Source organism: Oncorhynchus masou, chromosome 29, assembly GCF_036934945.1.
Source record: "Oncorhynchus masou masou isolate Uvic2021 chromosome 29, UVic_Omas_1.1, whole genome shotgun sequence".
Taxonomy (NCBI): domain Eukaryota; kingdom Metazoa; phylum Chordata; class Actinopteri; order Salmoniformes; family Salmonidae; genus Oncorhynchus; species Oncorhynchus masou.
In genome coordinates, this window is record NC_088240.1 from 68,435,975 (window position 1) to 68,455,224 (window position 19,250).

The 19,250-nt window shown below is 42.6% G+C and overlaps 1 protein-coding gene across 2 annotated transcripts in view; it reads left to right on the forward strand.

Annotated features, from left to right (window-relative positions):
• LOC135520385 (zinc finger protein ZFPM2-like) overlaps nucleotides 1-19,250 on the forward strand; it is a 239,964-nt gene that overhangs the window by 120,435 nt on the left and 100,279 nt on the right. For both annotated transcript variants that reach the window (XM_064945902.1, XM_064945901.1), the window contains one exon: nucleotides 17,144-17,255. In XM_064945902.1, coding sequence (XP_064801974.1) covers nucleotides 17,144-17,255 — 112 coding nt within the window. The remainder of the gene's footprint in view (nucleotides 1-17,143; nucleotides 17,256-19,250) is intronic.

Consider the following 19,250-nt stretch of genomic DNA (forward strand, 5'->3'; position numbering starts at 1 on the left):
GAGAGAGAGAGGGAGGGAGTGGGCCCAGAGAGAGAGAGACAAGAGAGAGGGAGAGGGCCCAGAGAGATAGAGGGAGAGAGACAAGAGAGAGGGAGAGGGCCCAGAGAGATAGCGGGAGAGAGACACGAGAGAGGGCCGAGGGCACAGAGAGAGAGAGAGAGAGAGCCCAGAGAGAGAGGGAGAGAAACAAGAGAGAAGGAGAGGGCCCAGAGAGAGAGGCACAGGGCCCAGAGAAGAGAGATGAGAGGGAGAGGGAGAGGGCCCAGAGGGAGAATGAGAGACCATTGAGCGAGAGCCCAGACAGAGTTAGAAAGTGAGCTGTCCAAAGCTGCAACCCCAGCTTGTCAGTGCCCTGTTTTTCTCTCTCTCTTCTCCTCTCTGACTGATGGAGCTGCCAGCGCGCAGCCTCATCCTTCACTTCTCTCACTTCTTCCCCTGATCAATCAGACTATTAAGCTCCAATTACACCAGCCAGCCCCTCCACACAAGCAGGTGAGCGACAAGCACATTCAGCCAGCCCAGCCCAGACACGCACGGCCCAACCAGCCAACACTCCCAAATTAACCCAAATGAATAGTGACACTGAGACATAAATGTCTGCAATCGGGAGCTAAATGACACGTCTGTGTAGAAACTATTGAGTAGCAGGTGTCTTAAAAGTAGTAATTACACAAAGCGGGACAGGATGTGAAAAAAGGCCCTCGGCTGGGCCAGAGTAGGCCCCAGTGTTGTGGTGAGCTGGGTTCTGTCTCTAGGTGTTGATAATTGATTCAGGCTAATAATAAGCTGTGGATTTGGAGGCCTGTCTGTTCTAGATGAGTGTTACAGAGGCTGGAGCCTCCTGCTCTATGCTCATAATGCTCATTATAAAGGTCTATTGTAAGGCCTGGTTTCAGTGACTGCTCATCTTTTTACTTTAGCCCTCAGTTGGTAGTGATGCAAAGATATTTAGGGCAGTGTACGTATTGAGGTCAACCCCTAAACCAGACAACAGGAGGCAGGTGAGCATTATTGGCCATATCCTGGGAACACTACATTTGTTGTTGTGCCTTATATATCAGAAGGAAATGAAAAAGAACAAGAGACAATGTTTTTGTATATTGTAAGCTATATTGTCCGTGACATATCATCCGGTGTGATGTGTTACTGAGTGGAGAGACAGGAAGCCACATCAGGGAAGCAGCTGGCAGTGGAAATGTTGTCCCATGTGAGGCAGAGGGCAGAGACAAACACTGTGTCATGTTCTTAACAAGGTTTGTGTTCACAGTAAGATATTAAGACATTGTTTTAGTTTCACAGTTCTTCAAAATAAGTTCTACATTTCTATCATGAATTTTGACAGAAATATGTGTATTATATACTGCAACCATGTGATTGAGGCTAGCTGCTACAGTATTCTTTATCGTCAGTAGTATTATGTGTGTTTTCTGAGAAGAGTAGACTCTCCTTTTGGTTGTGAACAGAGAGTCTTACCTAGAGAGTGGAGACAAAAGGGGAAATGACAAGATACTGTCCTAATTTGCACCTGGGAGAGAGGTGGTGTCTGTCTGGCCCAGGAGGGGTTTTATAGTGTCATTTAGAACAAGGTGAGAAATGAGGTCCTGCCGTCCATGCTCCAAAAAAAGCAGAAAAATGATTCAAGCCATCACTCAGACATTTATCTCCTCCCGGTTCCCACCCTCTCCCGTCAATATGTTTATTGTTAGCTACCCCCTAAACTTGAACAAGTGGTGGCGCGGATTTTTCTGCTCCGAAATTATATTTTTCTTCTTGTCATTGCTTCATTAATCAAGAGAAGGCATTCTGAAAAACGTTTTGTTTTGGAGGCTGCAATCTATTTTGTGTGTGTGTGTGTTGTTGTTAATCTGCGCCCGTGGCAGGTTTCCCCTTCGAAACGCAGCGCTAAGCAGCGGTATCGCAGGCCTATTGTTGTAGCCTCTGTCATAGCAAGGAGAGCCTGATGCAGGCCTGGACGAGCCTGATAAGGAAAGAGGATTCAACATGGCTGGAAAGGAGAATCAGTGGGACTTGAGAGTGGAGTACGGATGGGGCAGACGCGCACACAGAGGTCCGCGCGCATGCGGGTGTGAGCCCACACACATGTACTCGCGTGCATACAAACGCATACTCACACTCACACGTAAGCATGCACACACATGCAAGCACACAACTCATCATCATCATCATCACACTGGCACATGCCCAGGCAATTATTTACAGTATAACATCCAATTGCATATGCAAGAAGACACCCCATGAGATAGTAGTTACAGTACACCACCTCTCTGCTGCTGCTTACTGGCAACACACTGACTGTCACAGCACCATACAGTACACTAAGAAATAACCAAAAGACAACAATGTATTTGATTTCTTGTATTTTGTATATAAAGTCAACCTATCCTTTCTGTCTGAAAGTAATACCCTCTTGGATGTGGTTGGTAAAACCAGACAATTATCTGCACTAACCGGATTTGAATTTCTATGTTGGACACACAAATAATTTTGGCATAAAGAATGTGGCTCCATCTAATGAAATAATGGCCCTAAATTTTAGGCTGGGAACCAATTTGTGATTGCATGCATCAATTATTTCTTGGGCTTAAACCAATATTAAGACTGGGGTCTCTTCAGATGGGTAAAATGGTAATTATCTGGCGGTCTCTATGACATTCACTGCGCCCCACATTTCTATCAACACTGTTATTGACCAGCACACACATTAAAGAGTTCACGTTATACCGCATTATTTTGATAAAGAAAACACGTATTCCTCTGAATTCATCCCTCTCTCAGTCTAAACCATCAGCTCGATGACAAAGATCTGACAACAACGCTTGGTTAGGCATACTTGTGAGTCGAATGGAGACTAGGGTTATGACCTGTGTCAGAGGGGGGTGTCCAGGCCCCGGCGCCATTGTTTGGTGTCTTTCTAAGCTCCTTTCTATGGCTCCTCTCTCTGTGCTCTGCTGGGATCCATCCTGTGGCCATGCCGCCATGCCGTGGTGTATTAGCTGTGAAGGGCTCAGTGCTGCTCAGTGCGACTGGGGTTGGGGCTGTTGGGGCTGAGCTCCACTGTTTGAGATAATGCATGGTTGACTTGATCTACAAGTGAACCTGACATTCTCCTGTCCTTACATCACCACAAACAGATATGGCTGGTCCCCAGATAAGGAAGGCAGAATTCACTGACTTGCTTTGTGCCTTGCAGCCCTGCTGTGATGGCTACATAGTTTACTCAATCTCACTATACATACAGGGAATGGATCTGTACACTAAATGTTACAGTGAGAACGGACGCTTTTTATGTTGAGTTGGGGCTTCAAATAGATATGCCAATTTAGATAGAGAGAGAGAGAACGAGAACATACACTGAGTGTACAAAACATTAGGAACAACTCTTTCCATGACATAAACTGACCAGGTGAATCTAGGTGAAAGCTATGATCCCTTATTGATGTCACTTATTAAATCCACTTCAATCAGTGTAGATGAAGGGGAGGAGACAGGTTAAAGATGGATTTTTATGCCTTGGGACAATCGAGATGGATTGTGTATGTGTGTCATTCAGAATGTTAATGGACAAGACAGAAGATTTAAATGCCTTTGAACGGGGTATGGTGTAGGTGCACCGGTTTGAGTGTGTCAAGAACTGCATCGATGCTGGGTTTTTCATGCTCAACAGTTTCCCGTGTGTATCAAAGATGATCCTCCACCCAAATGACATCCAGCCACCTTGGCACAACTGTTTCGCGCATTGGAGTCAACATGGGCCAGTATCCCTGTGGAATGCTTTCGACACCTTGCTGTGTCCATGCCCCGGTGAATTGAGGTTGTTCTGAGGGCAATAGGAGGTGCGACTCAATGTCGCAAAGGAAGGTGTTCCTAATGTTTTGTACAGTCTGTGTATAACATGCAGTACAGGTGTAGAATGCTTATCCTCCTCAATAAACATAATTCAACACCTGATATGAACATGAACCTTCAGGAATATTTGATTCATTCGGCGAGATATATTGCATCCTGTAAAATAAGGAAATGTGTGAAATTTTAACTTGATCTAAATCGTTCTAAACTGTCTGTCTCGGTACACTGTGTCTACAACACATCATTACCCAACAAGTACCCAATCTAGCGGAAACATTCATTAACATTCCTAAACCTTTGAGAAAAGTCATAGTGTGTAACTTAGAAAAGTCAATGTGAGCGTCTATGTCAATCGAAAGAGTAGATATCCATTAACATACACAACAGACCTCCATTGTAGTCGGAGGGAAAACAGAAAAGTGAAAAGAAGTTGAGTGGTGCCAGCTGCTTTGCCATCTGTCTCTGTCATGGCAGTACTTGTGATATGTTGAAACAACTTCCCTGAGAAGTGCTCCAGATAATCTGTGATTGTTTCCATTTGCAAACTCCTGATAGTATTCTACATTACAGTGGGGACTAAAGTTATTTATGGTGCTGGTTAAAGTTTTAGAGTACTGACCATCATTCCCTATACGAGTCAACACACACACGCACACACACACACACACACACACACACACACACACACACACACACACACACATACTCTGTCTCGTCTATAATGACCTAAAACACATGTTACAGTGCTTCCTTATCATTATGTTATCAGTGTTGTGGAGAACTTTCAGACCTAGACAACTATGTTTCTCATCCCACTAGAATGCATCATTACGTGCAGGCCCCATGGTCTGCTGGTTTACAGTGGGTACATGTATGCAACCCTGGAGACCGGGGTTCAATCGCCGTCTTCCCACTTTGTCTCCTGTTAATCTGTCTCCCCCGCTGTTTCTAATCTGTCTGAACAAAGAATAAATGCTTAAAAAAGATATCTTTAAGAAAGCATCATAACATGTAGGCTGATTGATGTTTTCAGGACCCTTTGATGCCATGCCACTGATGCCATCCATTATATATAGCATGCTGCCACCACATCACATCTCCCCACACGTAAACCAGGCCACTCTAAGACCCACTCTGAAATTGCACCTTATTCCCTATATAGTGCACTACATGGGCCCTGGTGAAAAGTAGTGCACTATATAGGCAATGCATAGGGTGACAGTTAGGACGCACACTAAGTCTCTATGTGGGGTTGGCCTAGGCTGGGCTGTTGCGTTCTATTTCCTCTTGGTTGTGGGGTTGGCCTAGGCTGGGCTGCTGCGTTCTCTTTGCTCTTGGTTGTGGGGTTGGCCTAGGCTGGGCTGCTGCGTTCTCTTTCCTCTTGGTTGTGGGGTTGGCCTAGGCTGGGCTGCTGCGTTCTCTTTGCTCTTGGTTGTGGGGTTGGCCTAGGCTGGGCTGCTGCGTTCTCTTTCCTCTTGGTTGTGGGGTTGGCCTAGGCTGGGCTGCTGCGTTCTCTTTCCTCTTGGTTGTGGGGTTGGCCTAGGCTGGGCTGCTGCGTTCTCTTTCCTCTTGGTTGTGGGGTTGGCCTAGGCTGGGCTGCTGCGTTCTCTTTGCTCTTGGTTGTGGGGTTGGCCTAGGCTGGGCTGCTGCGTTCTCTTTCCTCTTGGTTGTGGGGTTGGCCTAGGCTGGGCTGCTGCGTTCTCTTTCCTCTTGGTTGTGGGGTTGGCCTAGGCTGGGCTGCTGCGTTCTCTTTCCTCTTGGTTGTGGGGTTGGCCTAGGCTGGGCTGCTGCCTTCTCTTTGCTCTTGGTTGTGGGGTTGGCCTAGGCTGGGCTGCTGCGTTCTCTTTGCTCTTGGTTGTGGGGTTGGCCTAGGCTGGGCTGCTGCACTCTCTTTCCTCTTGGTTGTGGGGTTGGCCTAGGCTGGGCTGCTGCGCTCTCTTTCCTCTTGGTTGTGGGGTTGGCCTAGGCTGGGCTGCTGCGTTCTCTTTCCTCTTGGTTGTGGGGTTGGCCTAGGCTGGGCTGCTGCATTCTCTTTGCTCTTGGTTGTGGGGTTGGCCTAGGCTGGGCTGCTGTGTTCTCTTTGCTCTTGGTTGTGGGGTTGGCCTAGGCTGGGCTGCTGCGTTCTCTTTGCTCTTGGTTGTGGGGTTAGGCTGGGCTGCTGCGTTCTCTTTGCTCTTGGTTGTGGGGTTGGCCTAGGCTGGGCTGCTGCGTTCTCTTTGCTCTTGGTTGTGGGGTTAAGCTGGGCTGCTGCGTTCTCTTTGCTCTTGGTTGTGGGGTTGGCCTAGGCTGGGCTGCTGCATTCTCTTTGCTCTTGGTTGTGGGGTTAGGCTGGGCTGCTGCGTTCTCTTTGCTCTTGGTTGTGGGGTTGGCCTAGGCTGGGCTGCTGCGTTCTCTTTGCTCTTGGTTGTGGGGTTGGCCTAGGCTGGGCTGCTGCGTTCTCTTTGCTCTTGGTTGTGGGGTTAGGCTGGGCTGCTGCGTTCTCTTTGCTCTTGGTTGTGGGGTTGGCCTAGGCTGGGCTGCTGCGTTCTCTTTGCTCTTGGTTGTGGGGTTGGCCTAGGCTGGGCTGCTTTCTCTTTGCTCTTGGTTGTGGGGTTGGCCTAGGCTGGGCTGCTGCACTCTCTTTCCTCTTGGTTGTGGGGTTGGCCTAGGCTGGGCTGCTGCGCTCTCTTTCCTCTTGGTTGTGGGGTTGGCCTAGGCTGGGCTGCTGCGTTCTCTTTCCTCTTGGTTGTGGGGTTGGCCTAGGCTGGGCTGCTGCATTCTCTTTGCTCTTGGTTGTGGGGTTGGCCTAGGCTGGGCTGCTGTGTTCTCTTTGCTCTTGGTTGTGGGGTTGGCCTAGGCTGGGCTGCTGCGTTCTCTTTGCTCTTGGTTGTGGGGTTAGGCTGGGCTGCTGCGTTCTCTTTGCTCTTGGTTGTGGGGTTGGCCTAGGCTGGGCTGCTGCGTTCTCTTTGCTCTTGGTTGTGGGGTTAAGCTGGGCTGCTGCGTTCTCTTTGCTCTTGGTTGTGGGGTTGGCCTAGGCTGGGCTGCTGCATTCTCTTTGCTCTTGGTTGTGGGGTTAGGCTGGGCTGCTGCGTTCTCTTTGCTCTTGGTTGTGGGGTTGGCCTAGGCTGGGCTGCTGCGTTCTCTTTGCTCTTGGTTGTGGGGTTGGCCTAGGCTGGGCTGCTGCGTTCTCTTTGCTCTTGGTTGTGGGGTTAGGCTGGGCTGCTGCGTTCTCTTTGCTCTTGGTTGTGGGGTTGGCCTAGGCTGGGCTGCTGCGTTCTCTTTCCTCTTGGTTGTGGGGTTGGCCTAGGCTGGGCTGCTGCGTTCTCTTTGTTCTTGGTTGTGGGGTTGGCCTAGGCTGGGCTGCTGCGTTCTCTTTGTTCTTGGTTGTGGGGTTGGCCTAGGCTGGGCTGCTGCGTTCTCTTTGCTCTAGGTTGTGGGGTTGGCCTAGGCTGGGCTGCTGCGTTCTCTTTCCTCTTGGTTGTGGGGTTGGCCTAGGCTGGGCTGCTGCCTTCTCTTTGCTCTTGGTTGTGGAGTTGGCCTAGGCTGGGCTGCTGCGTTCTCTTTGCTCTTGGTTGTGGGGTTGGCCTAGGCTGGGCTGCTAGGTTCTCTTTCCTCTTGGTTGTGGGGTTGGCCTAGGCTGGGCTGCTGCGTTCTCTTTCCTCTTGGTTGTGGGGTTGGCCTAGGCTGGGCTGCTGCGTTCTCTTTCCTCTTGGTTGTGGGGTTGGCCTAGGCTGGGCTGCTGCGTTCTCTTTGCTCTTGGTTGTGGGGTTAGGCTGGGCTGCTGCTTTCTCTTTACTCTTGGTTGTGGGGTTGGCCTAGGCTGGGCTGCTGCGTTTTCTTTGCTCTTGGTTGTGGGGTTGGCCTAGGCTGGGCTGCTGCGTTCTCTTTGCTCTTGGTTGTGGGGTTGGCCTAGGCTGGGCTGCTGCGTTCTCTTTGCTCTTGGTTGTGGGGTTGGCCTAGGCTGGGCTGCTGCGTTCTCTTTGTTCTATTCCAGTCCCCCAGTATTCCAGCCCCCCAGTATTCCAGCCACCCCAGCCTTGATAGCCTGGCTCGGGGCCCACCAAAGCCCAAAGACAAAACCCTGTCAAATGACTCCAGATGGATGAACAGCAGAAAATGACAGTATTCTGTGAAGAATGCTGATTTGGTCGGTGGTCACATGGGTCTTCTATCAGCGGAGGCTTTGAGATAAAGAACCCAGATAAGACAAGAGGAGAGGAGGCCTGGGCAGTGTCGGCTGCACAGGCCTGGTGGTCCAGCACATAGCAGTGTGTGTGTTTATGAGGCTGTCAAAACAGGAATATTACACCACAGGGTCGTCAGGAAACTAATTGGGTAACAAAGACCATTTCCCGTCCTGGAGCCCCATCTTTTAACAGTCCGTGTGCTGAGACCGTGATAAGGGAATTCACGTCTAATACATTTAGTGGGGGCAAGTTCACCATCTTTATCTTATTTACCTACCTCAGTGTAAATATGGCCGGTCTTTAAAGGGGATTTATTAAGACCCCCGTTTCTCTAAAGTGCACGCGAGAATCAAACTGTTTCTGTGTCATAGGTATACAATCAAATGATTATGTTTCTGTGTCATAGGTATACAATCAAATGATTATGTTTCTGTGTCATAGGTATACAATCAAATGATTATGTTTCTGTGTCGTAGGTATACAATCAAATGATTATGTTTCTGTGTCATAGGTATACAATCAAATGATTATGTTTCTGTGTCGTAGGTATACAATCAAATGATTATGTTTCTGTGTCATAGGTATACAATCAAATGATTATGTTTCTGTGTCATAGGTATACAATCAAATGATTATGTTTCTGTGTCATAGGTATACAATCAAATGATTGTTTCTGTGTCATAGGTATACAATCAAATGATTATGTTTCTGTGTCATAGGTATACAATCAAATGATTATGTTTCTGTGTCATAGGTATACAATCACATGATTATGTTTCTGTGTCATAGGTATACAATCAAATGATTATGTTTCTGTGTCAATACAATCAAATGATTATGTTTCTGTGTCATAGGTATACAATCAAATGATTATGTTTCTGTGTCATAGGTATACAATCAAATGATTATGTTTCTGTGTCATAGGTATACAATCAAATGATTATGTTTCTGTGTCATAGGTATACAATCAAATGATTATGTTTCTGTGTCATAGGTATACAATCAAATGATTATGTTTCTGTGTCATAGGTATACAATCAAATGATTATGTTTCTGTGTCATAGGTATACAATCAAATGATTATGTTTCTGTGTCATAGGTATACAATCAAATGATTATGTTTCTGTGTCATAGGTATACAATCAAATGATTATGTTTCTGTGTCATAGGTATACAATCAAATGATTATGTTTCTGTGTCATAGGTATACAATCAAATGATTATGTTTCTGTGTCATAGGTATACAATCAAATGATTATGTTTCTGTGTCATAGGTATACAATCAAATGATTATGTTTCTGTGTCATAGGTATACAATCAAATGATTATGTTTCTGTGTCATAGGTATACAATCAAATGATTATGTTTCTGTGTCATAGGTATACAATCAAATGATTATGATTCATGTATTCAAATGATTATGTTTCTGTGTCATAGGTATACAATCAAATGATTATGTTTCTGTGTCATAGGTATACAATCAAATGATTATGTTTCTGTGTCATAGGTATACAATCAAATGATTATGTTTCTGTGTCATAGGTATACAATCAAATGATTATGTTTCTGTGTCATAGGTATACAATCAAATGATTATGTTTCTGTGTCATAGGTATACAATCAATCAGATGATTATGTTTCTGTGTCATAGGTATACAATTAAATGATTATGTTTCTGTGTCATAGGTATACAATTAAATGATTATGTTTCTGTGTCATAGGTATACAATCAAATGATTATGTTTCTGTTATAGGTATACAATCAAATGATTATGTTTCTGTGTCATAGGTATACAATCAAATGATTATGTTTCTGTGTCATAGGTATACAATCAAATGATTATGTTTCTGTGTCATAGGTATACAATCAAATGATTATGTTTCTGTGTCATAGGTATACAATCAAATGATTATGTTTCTGTGTCATAGGTATACAATCAGATGATTATGTTTCTGTGTCATAGGTATACAATTAAATGATTATGTTTCTGTGTCATAGGTATACAATTAAATGATTATGTTTCTGTGTCATAGGTATACAATCAAATGATTATGTTTCTGTGTCATAGGTATACAATCAAATGATTATGTTTCTGTGTCATAGGTATACAATCACATGATTATGTTTCTGTGTCATAGGTATACAATCAAATGATTATGTTTCTGTGTCATAGGTATACAATCAAATGATTATGTTTCTGTGTCATAGGTATACAATCAAATGATTATGCAAATATCAGTAGGTAAGGATTTTTCTGCGGTTCAGGGATGGCCATGAGGGTTGTGCAAAATAGCTTCCTTAATGCCACGTAGATGCTTTTTTTATTGCATCGTGATTTCTGACTTCACAGAGAAGAAATAAGAGTTCAAAGGAATGTATTAAAATCCAAGGCTGTACCTTAAAGGGGCATGGATGTTTATCCAGGCTTTATTCAAGCATCTTCTTGCCTTGAATGTGATTGTTTGTCTTCACTGACTTCTGACTGCTCCTAGGTCTGTGTTTATGTGTGGAGGGATAGCTTGTGACCTTAATGGCTGATAGACTGTGTCTCTTCATGTCTTCTTTGAACAAAGGCCCCTCCGTGTGTTTATTCCTGTGTGTTTAAAGTGGAGCTGTCCGGAGTATGAGCCACCTGGATGGTTCAGTGACCCTGGGGGAACAGTAATGTACCGTACAGGTGAACACATCGCTGGCTGTCGCTTCTCTATTATGTGCTCACATAGGGCTCTGCTCCTGGAGCCATGAGAAACTAAGTTACATGCAAAGATCAAACAAGTCCCCAATTGAATTCAAATAGCGAGAACTGAGGCGTTCAATGTTATTTCTCTGACCGAAGCCAAACAGAAGAAAGACGTGCATGTACAGGATGTGTACCTCCTAGTCATTATTAAGTAGTGAAGCGTGCATTACAAATTCTATGTTCTCTTTCTTCCCTACGTCAAATAATGATACATAGGCTACACATTATATTCTGTATCTGCAACTTGCAGTTCATGGATTAACATATGAATTTGAATGAAACGTCCACTTCAGCCAAACAACTGGTTGGTGAACAGGGACAATAGACCAGCCAGCGATGTGTTCATATGCCAAAGGCCCGTACTTTGTATGTTGCAGTAAGGAGGAGATGATCATAATTGCATTGCTGATGTGTTTTAGTTATTTTCATATATTGTCATTTAAACATTTTGTTCATCAAACCTCCCATATCTACTTCCTCACATAACTCCTCCCATATATATATATAAAGAGAGAGACATAGAAAGAGAGACATAGAAAGAGAGAGAGAGAGAGGGACATAAAGAGAGACAAGAGAGAGAGGGGAAAAAAGTAGATCTTCCACTACACTGGATGGGTTTGGAGTTAGAGCAGCTCTTACTGCCTGGAGGTTTGGGAGAATGGAGGATGCTTGGAACTCATTGCTTTCCCTCACTCACTCCTTTTTGCTGTCATATTGTAATGATCAATCAACATACACTCAATGTGGTATCTAAGACTCAAGGTCCCTTATTGTCCATATGTGGTTACAATCAGGAACAGATACATTCAAACAAGTAAGAACAGATAGGATGTCATTTAATTGATCAAATACTGTATGTATATTTCCCATGGCTGCCATGATCTACAAAGGCAACTCAAGGCACAGCAATGGTAGCTGCCATTATAGCAACAACAACTAAAGGCAGAGTGATTGGTGTCCTTTTAAAGATTCCAGGAACAGAATTGAACAAAGTTGAAAAGAGAAAGATGTGTGTGTGGGGAGGAGGGGGGTAGAAAAGAAAAAAAGCCTTATTTTGCACTCAAGCAGTAAACTAACTGCAGCACAGAGCGAGCGCAGGAAGAGAGAAGATTTCTGCCAAATTATCTCCCACCTCACATTTGCTCTTAGGCAAGCAGTTTAAAAGCCAAGCGATTGAGCCAGTGATCCAATTTGAAATGCAGAAATGATTAGAGCAGCTTGCCTCATTTCATATCGAAATGCTCTGATTTTTGACAGGGCAGCAGCCAAGATCTATCTCTACAGGGAATTAGTGTCGAATTTTTGCATATTTCTGTTATTTAGTCTCCCAATAGCAGATGCTACTGTAGGGAGAGAGAGAGAAAGAAAGCTACATGAAGGCACTGTATCATGTTATTGGGGCATATGTAACTGTACTACCGTTGGAGATGGAGAGAATGGCTTGAAATGAGACCTGAGAAATGGAGGCATTGGAAGCATTTTCCAGTTCATGTGGGATGTTGACAGATAATCGTGTTTTTTTTAGAGTTAAATTAAAGGAAAATATACATAAATATCCATATACTGAATATGAGCTTCTATACATGCAGAGAAACTTGGAGATGGATTGAAAGAGAAATGGTTTTGGCCATTTATTCGACAGAAAGACCCTGGCAAGTCATCCGTCCTTGAGGCTAAAGAAATATTAATATGGGAATGAGATAACGAGGGCTAGAGGAAAATCTCCTCTAATGAAATTTCCAGTTGACCACATGCAATTTGTTTCATCGCGGTGAACAACTAATTGCAATGGACGTTATCAAGGTGTGTGCTGTAGTATGCTGTAAATAGGTGCAAATCCTTTATCCCTATATACCCCCACCGCAGTAACATATCATGTAGAAACTAGACATAACACATCCATAAGCTTTTCTGCTCTTCATTTCATATAAAGGGCTAACCCCTTATATGGACATGACACATCAAAACTATTAGTGGCATGTTGTTCAAATATGAACGTTGGGTCAAGCGCTGTGTGTGGGAGTGTAAAACACAGAGAGATGAACTGAAGGAATGAAACCTGCTGCTTCTTCTACTATTTATGTTTCTCACTGAAGAAAAAAAACATATTTATACTGAATTTAAGGACTAGTTTCATTTAAGGAACCGAATACAAATTATTGAAATATAAAAACTGAAATATGTATTTTCTAAGTAAAATGCTATATATATATATATATATATATATATATATATATATATATATATATATATATATATATATGCTCTGAATCATAATACAAATATATAATATAATATAAATAAATATATATATATATATATATAGCATATATATATATATATATTATAAATATATAAATATAAATATTTTATATTTTTATATTTATATATTATATATTTATATCTATATATTTGTATTATGATTCAGAGCACATTTAGTATTTTATACTGTTATGTAGTGTAGTGTTTTTAATATCCATGGCTACTGGATATACAGTGGACCTTTTTAAGCAAAACAACAAGTAGAATATATCGTAAAGATGCTCAGACTAAAACGGGGTTTGATTTCTCTACAGTTGGGGATCAGGACAGATACAGTACTACAGTTGTGACCTTGGTAGAAAAAAAGATGAGGAAAGAATCATTCCCACCAAGGATTGATATGGATTTCCCCTCTGGCCTGAGAGTTGCCCAGTGGTGGTGAAATGGGCAGTGGTGATATCATTAGCTTGTTTACACAGGAAACCAGGGAGTTAGGAGGAAGCTGAGTGTCACAAGCCACTTTCTTCCTCACCTCCTTCAGCTGATCTGAGGATCATGGTATCAAGGAGGGATTAGTAGTGACTTGGGATTTGTGTGATTGGTTAATTTATTGCGGTGATGGCAGGTCTTTCATCTATGGCAACATTTAATCAGCCCAGCCACAGAGGCTATTACAGGTTAGCTCCTGTCTGGAGTCAGTCCGGCGCTGCCATCAACTCCATCACAATTCCCCTGAAAATTCCAAATTATCTGGAACAGGCTTTAGCTTCTCAGTAATAAAAATTAGAACAGATTCCTGATAGAAGCTTTTCCTCACACAGTGCCAATTATAAATAGCTCGGGCTCTGCCTTTGGAAGGAAGGAGGAAAAATCCACTATGAGAGATGTGCAATGGAACTTATCGCTCAGCCCCTGCTCTTCGCTCTGATCCAAATCCGTGTGGCTGAAAATTTATATTAGATTTTATCACAGAGGCCTAAGTCTAGAAAAATCAATGAAGGTTATCTTTTATGTTGCAGCAACTTGTGGAAATATTGATTTTCATTTTATAGCGACTTTGGAGCATCAGTTTGTAATCACTTCCTCGCTGACTACACTGTTTTGGTAACTGTATCTTTTACACGTTGGTTGAACGGTAACAGGGCTCCGAAAAAAACCCTGGGAGAGTATTGAAACCACTGGAGTGAGGAAACAGGGTGGACAAACCACAACACACCATGAGGAGGAAGGGTGGATGGTTTTCAACACTTATCCATGACTTTACTTTATAAAGTGACACATTTTGTCACATTTATTTTCCATCTAATTTACTGTAGATACTTCAAATGTCCCTGTTTTATTTTATTGAAGAAACAACATGTAGGGACAGAGTTAATTCATACATTTTCAAATTTGAGCATCACCATTGTTTCTACTTTTTTTTTCTTTGATCTGATTGGATTAGTAAATCCACCTATTTTAATTTCTGTGAATGGTGGTGGACACTCTTAATCACTGTCAATAAAATTCAGAGTCCTCTGATCTGTAGAATAGCTAGTCTTAATATTAGTCTGAATGAAACTTTATTCTATGTGGCTATGGATTTTAAAGCCGGTGGTGTTGATGTTGTAATATCCAATAGGGGTCAGTATTATTTGCTGCTCTGAATACATTTATTCATGAGGAAGTGGAACAGCACAGAGTCACTGTTGTACGTCACATTCCTTAGTTGTGATTGGTAGTTAGAGAAAGGGGTATGTTTTTATTTTGTATACATCCCCCTCACTCCAGAGAAATCAACATGTTCTGCTTGTCACTCTGGCTTTGTCTGAAGCTTTGACTACATATGCACTGTGTTTACTGTATAGGAAGAGGGCATTCATTTAAGGATAATATGCTCCTCCCCTTGGTGACATCATTGTGTGTTATATCCAGAATACAGCTTCTCTACATTCCTTTGTCTGAAATTCTTCAAAACTCCAACATAGTCATTATTTAGAGTAGTACATTTTTATGAATAGCACATTTAAATTTCAGCAAAATGAAAAATACAGCTATATGATAAATTGTACATTATTTTGATAAATGTATTCAGTTCATTTATTAAGTTTAGTTTTATTAATAAGTTATGTTATGACGATTTTGACAATTAATCGTTATATTAAGAAAACACATAGAAACAAAAATAAATGTCAGTAATGTAAATAATTCAAATTCAAATACAATTTTAAAGGAAATCTAATCCAGTAAATATGTTTGCTTTCTTATGATATTTCTAATGTTGAAAACTATACCCATATATTATTATCATTAGTCTCTCCCTGGTGAGAGGCAGTGTAATATGGTGAATTCCCAGAAGGCCTTAGAGACTAGACAGACAGGAAGAGGGGAAGAAGAAGCCTCACACAGCTAAATCAGAGAGATGGCCCCCAGTCTGGAGATCTGACAAAGGGTTCACCTGATTCTCATTTTAGATAGTTGTCGTAGCAACAATCAGATCCGTCTCCTTTGCTCCTTTTGACAGGGTTGTAAGATTTACAGGTTCGCTGAAGATATACGACTTTATTGTCAGGCTAATTTGAGATGTGAAATAGAGGACGGCTTAAATGACAGAGGTCTCTCTCTGTTCCTCTGCCAGGGTGGGATAAGATACCTAAATATTAAGGAATGAGAAAATCAACAGACACAATGTGCTGTTCACTAGGTGTTTGATCCGTCTGACTGGCACAAGTCCACCATTGCTTCGAGCTGCTATGTAAGAACTAGAGTTGAGGTTTTCTTTTCATTTTATACATATTGTTTCATTTGTGTGTGACAGACTGACTGAAATCAGTGCCCATATGCTGTCTACACTTTAGTTATTGAATGTAGCCGACAGTATTTCTGTTTTCTCAGAAAGAGAGAGAGCCCTCTAATCCTCAGTCACTAGTAACGGAACATTTCTGTGTGTGCTTCACCCACGTGCACAATAAATCATCTTTTGTGTGTATCTGTGCCAATTCAGACCTTTAACGTGTGAAAGTGGCGTTTGCATTTATCCTTGAAGGGTTGTTGCTGCCTTTCTGAAGAAATATCTGAAACACATAGTGACGACTTGTGCTCTTCTGTTGCATTGGGCAGATGGATGGTGTCTCATGGCAGCCTGTTTCAAATGGAAAAATAAATGAAGTGTCGAGAAGAGATTTCACCCCAGACCATTTTCTCTTAGCTAAACCATTTCTGTAACACCCTAATGAAGGAGGGCCTGGGGGTTAAAAAGTAATGGCCTTGAAATACTGACATTTTGCCTGCTAGCAATAGGCTACTGTAACGACTACCCAAGGAAGATGCTTCTACCTTCTCCATGAGCACTGAAGATCTACTCTTGGCTTTCATTACCCTTTGTAAAAATAAAAATAAATCAATTTAAAAAATAAAATAGAATAGAAAATCATATGAAAATAAATAGAAAGGCCTTTCCAATCTGACCGAGCCCTCTCCATGTCTGGTTGTGAATACATTTAGCTGGGGCCACAGTATCTATCTCCCTGTTTTCCTTCCATACAAATAACTTAAAGCACCAACGCTTGACCCGAGCCCAGAAGAAAAATGATGTTACACATTCAGAATAATTTGCCGGCATATTATAAGACGTAGCCTCAATCGCCCTTTGAAATGGATACTGATTCTTTAAATTCTTCCCTGGCTGTTTCAGGAAATAGTGAGATCCCAGCGATAGCGCAGCACAATGTGCCTAAAGTTCACTCCTGAACACTCGCCTCCTTCACTCTAAAAGTCATCGGCATTCTGGGCATCCGAGATCTTCTTAATCTGGGAGATCTGATACTGTATCATTGGGATCATAGGGTCCAGGCGTTAACAGCACTGTATGCCCCCCCCCCCACTCCAACCACTCTCCTACCCCAACTGCCCCCACCACCTTGCTCCCATTCCTCTGCCCCAACCCTCTCAATTCCCAAATCTTCTCATTGCGGGGAGAAGCAGAGGACCTACTAGTTTATAGAATGACCCTGTTTATGTCTTGCAGAGAAGAAGAGGAAGCATAACTTGGTGGCTATTAGTTAATTATTGTTTGTTTAATCACCAAAATAAGCAAATGATTAGTGTTTGTTATCTGTCCCTGTCCAGAAGATGAAGAGCTGTGTGCCGGTGGTGCTCAGCGCGGGCCCCAGGTGGCTGCTGGATGTGACTTGGCAAGGAGCAGAAGACAACAAAAATAACTGTGTGGTGTACAGCAAAGGTAAGCTCAATCTCCAGACTGTTATATACAGTCTGTTATCTCCCTAACAACACCACAGCAGCCAAACACACTGTCTGACACACAATCCCCCCACTTAAATTCTGCTGTCTGTCTGTCTCTCACTGTCTTTCAATCCAAAACATTTTTTTTGACATCCCTCTGAAGTCATTTAGTGTATCAACCCAAAAGTCTTGATTAGGAACGGGAAAACAACATGTGACAAAGTCAGTGGTTTTAGATTTCACAAGGTAAATATATTAATTAGCTTGTTGTGCTCAGTCTGAGTGAATTCCTCTCTGGTCACAAATCACAATTGCCCCAAATTATTATGTAGACGATAATCTGAAACTTGCTAATGGCATATCTCTCTTTTTATGTAATGTGGGGTTACTGGGTGTGACCGTAGAGGTTGTTAGTCTCCAATCACAGTGAAATAAAAATGAGGGATTTAGTTGCTGTCTGATACAGCTAGAATGCCCTTATTAGGCAAGCTCAAAATGGCTGCCCATCCATAGTTCATGATTGGGCTTCAGGTTACTGATTGTAAAATGCTAATACTGCACACTGACAGTAGCGTCTTCAGACTTCAGTCTTTATGAAAGCACTGTGCTGCTGACTGGCTGCTGCAGCCCATAATTGGGTCTTGACGGGTGTATCCAGAGACACACAGGCACATAAATAAGTAAAGATGCTTGAATTCAAAAGGGATGCAAGAAGTGGTTTGTATTTATTCCGTTTTCTAAATGATTACCCTGTGAGTAGACTCACGAAGGAGCTGAAATGGAGGTTCTTCCCCTCAAAGTGAATCAGAGCGGGAACTGGGATTTGCAGCCCGGATTTTCATTCGGTCTCCCAATTCTCATCTACTAATCACTAGACTGCACTGGGGAGTTATCCTCTTAACCGGCTACTTAACTTTGTGCTCTTTATCACCAAATCATTCAAGTTTATGATAAGCTGTTAAAGGAGATTATGCACTTCTTTAAAAATCTCCTAATCTGAATATATGAAACAAAAAAGGGAGTAATAACAGGATTTGGTCTCGTTTAGTTAAGTCTGTCATTTCCCCTCGCCGTCTTCATAGTGATTATAGAACCCATCCCAGATGTAGTTGCAGTACTGCCATCATCTCACACAGACGGACGTTATGGATCTGTGATCACCTCTGTAGCATTGTCCTTCATATCCCCTTGTTCATAGCATCTAGTTGACCCTTATTCAATTAGAAAAGGAAGTGATGTGAAAGTCGGACCAAAAAGAGGATTCCCCCAGTGAGAGCCGTTTGTGTTGTATTAGTACAGAGCTGCTAAACCTTTCTCCACAATCACACGCCTGCCAAGACATAATAGATGATATAGAGGGGTAAAATACTGAAAAATACAATGAATTTCAATTTGGAAATATTTGGATAATATTTGTCACCTTACTATGTGTAGTCATTTTGAGACAAAATCTGTAGACCGAGACAGAATCAGCATCCATCCAGTTTTTCTCATTCTATGGTCCCAGACAGAATCTCTCTAGTTATCCTATGTATGTGGCCCCAGACAGAATCTCTCTAGTTATTCTATGTATGTGGCCCCAGACAGAATCTCTCTAGTTATTCTATGTATGTGGCCCCAGACAGAATCTCTCTAGTTATCCTATGTATGTGGCCCCAGACAGAATCGCTCTAGTTATTCTATGTATGTGGCCCCAGACAGAATCTCTCTAGTTATTCTATGTATGTGGCCCCAGACAGAATCTCTCTAGTTATTCTATGTATGTGGCCCCAGACAGAATCGCTCTAGTTATTCTATGTATGTGGCCCCAGACAGAATCTCTCTAGTTATTCTATGTATGTGGCCCCAGACAGAATCGCTCTAGTTATTCTATGTATGTGGCCCCAGACAGAATCTCTCTAGTTATTCTATGTATGTGGCCCCAGACAGAATCTCTCTAGTTATTCTATGTATGTGGCCCCAGACAGAATCTCTCTAGTTATTCTATGTATGT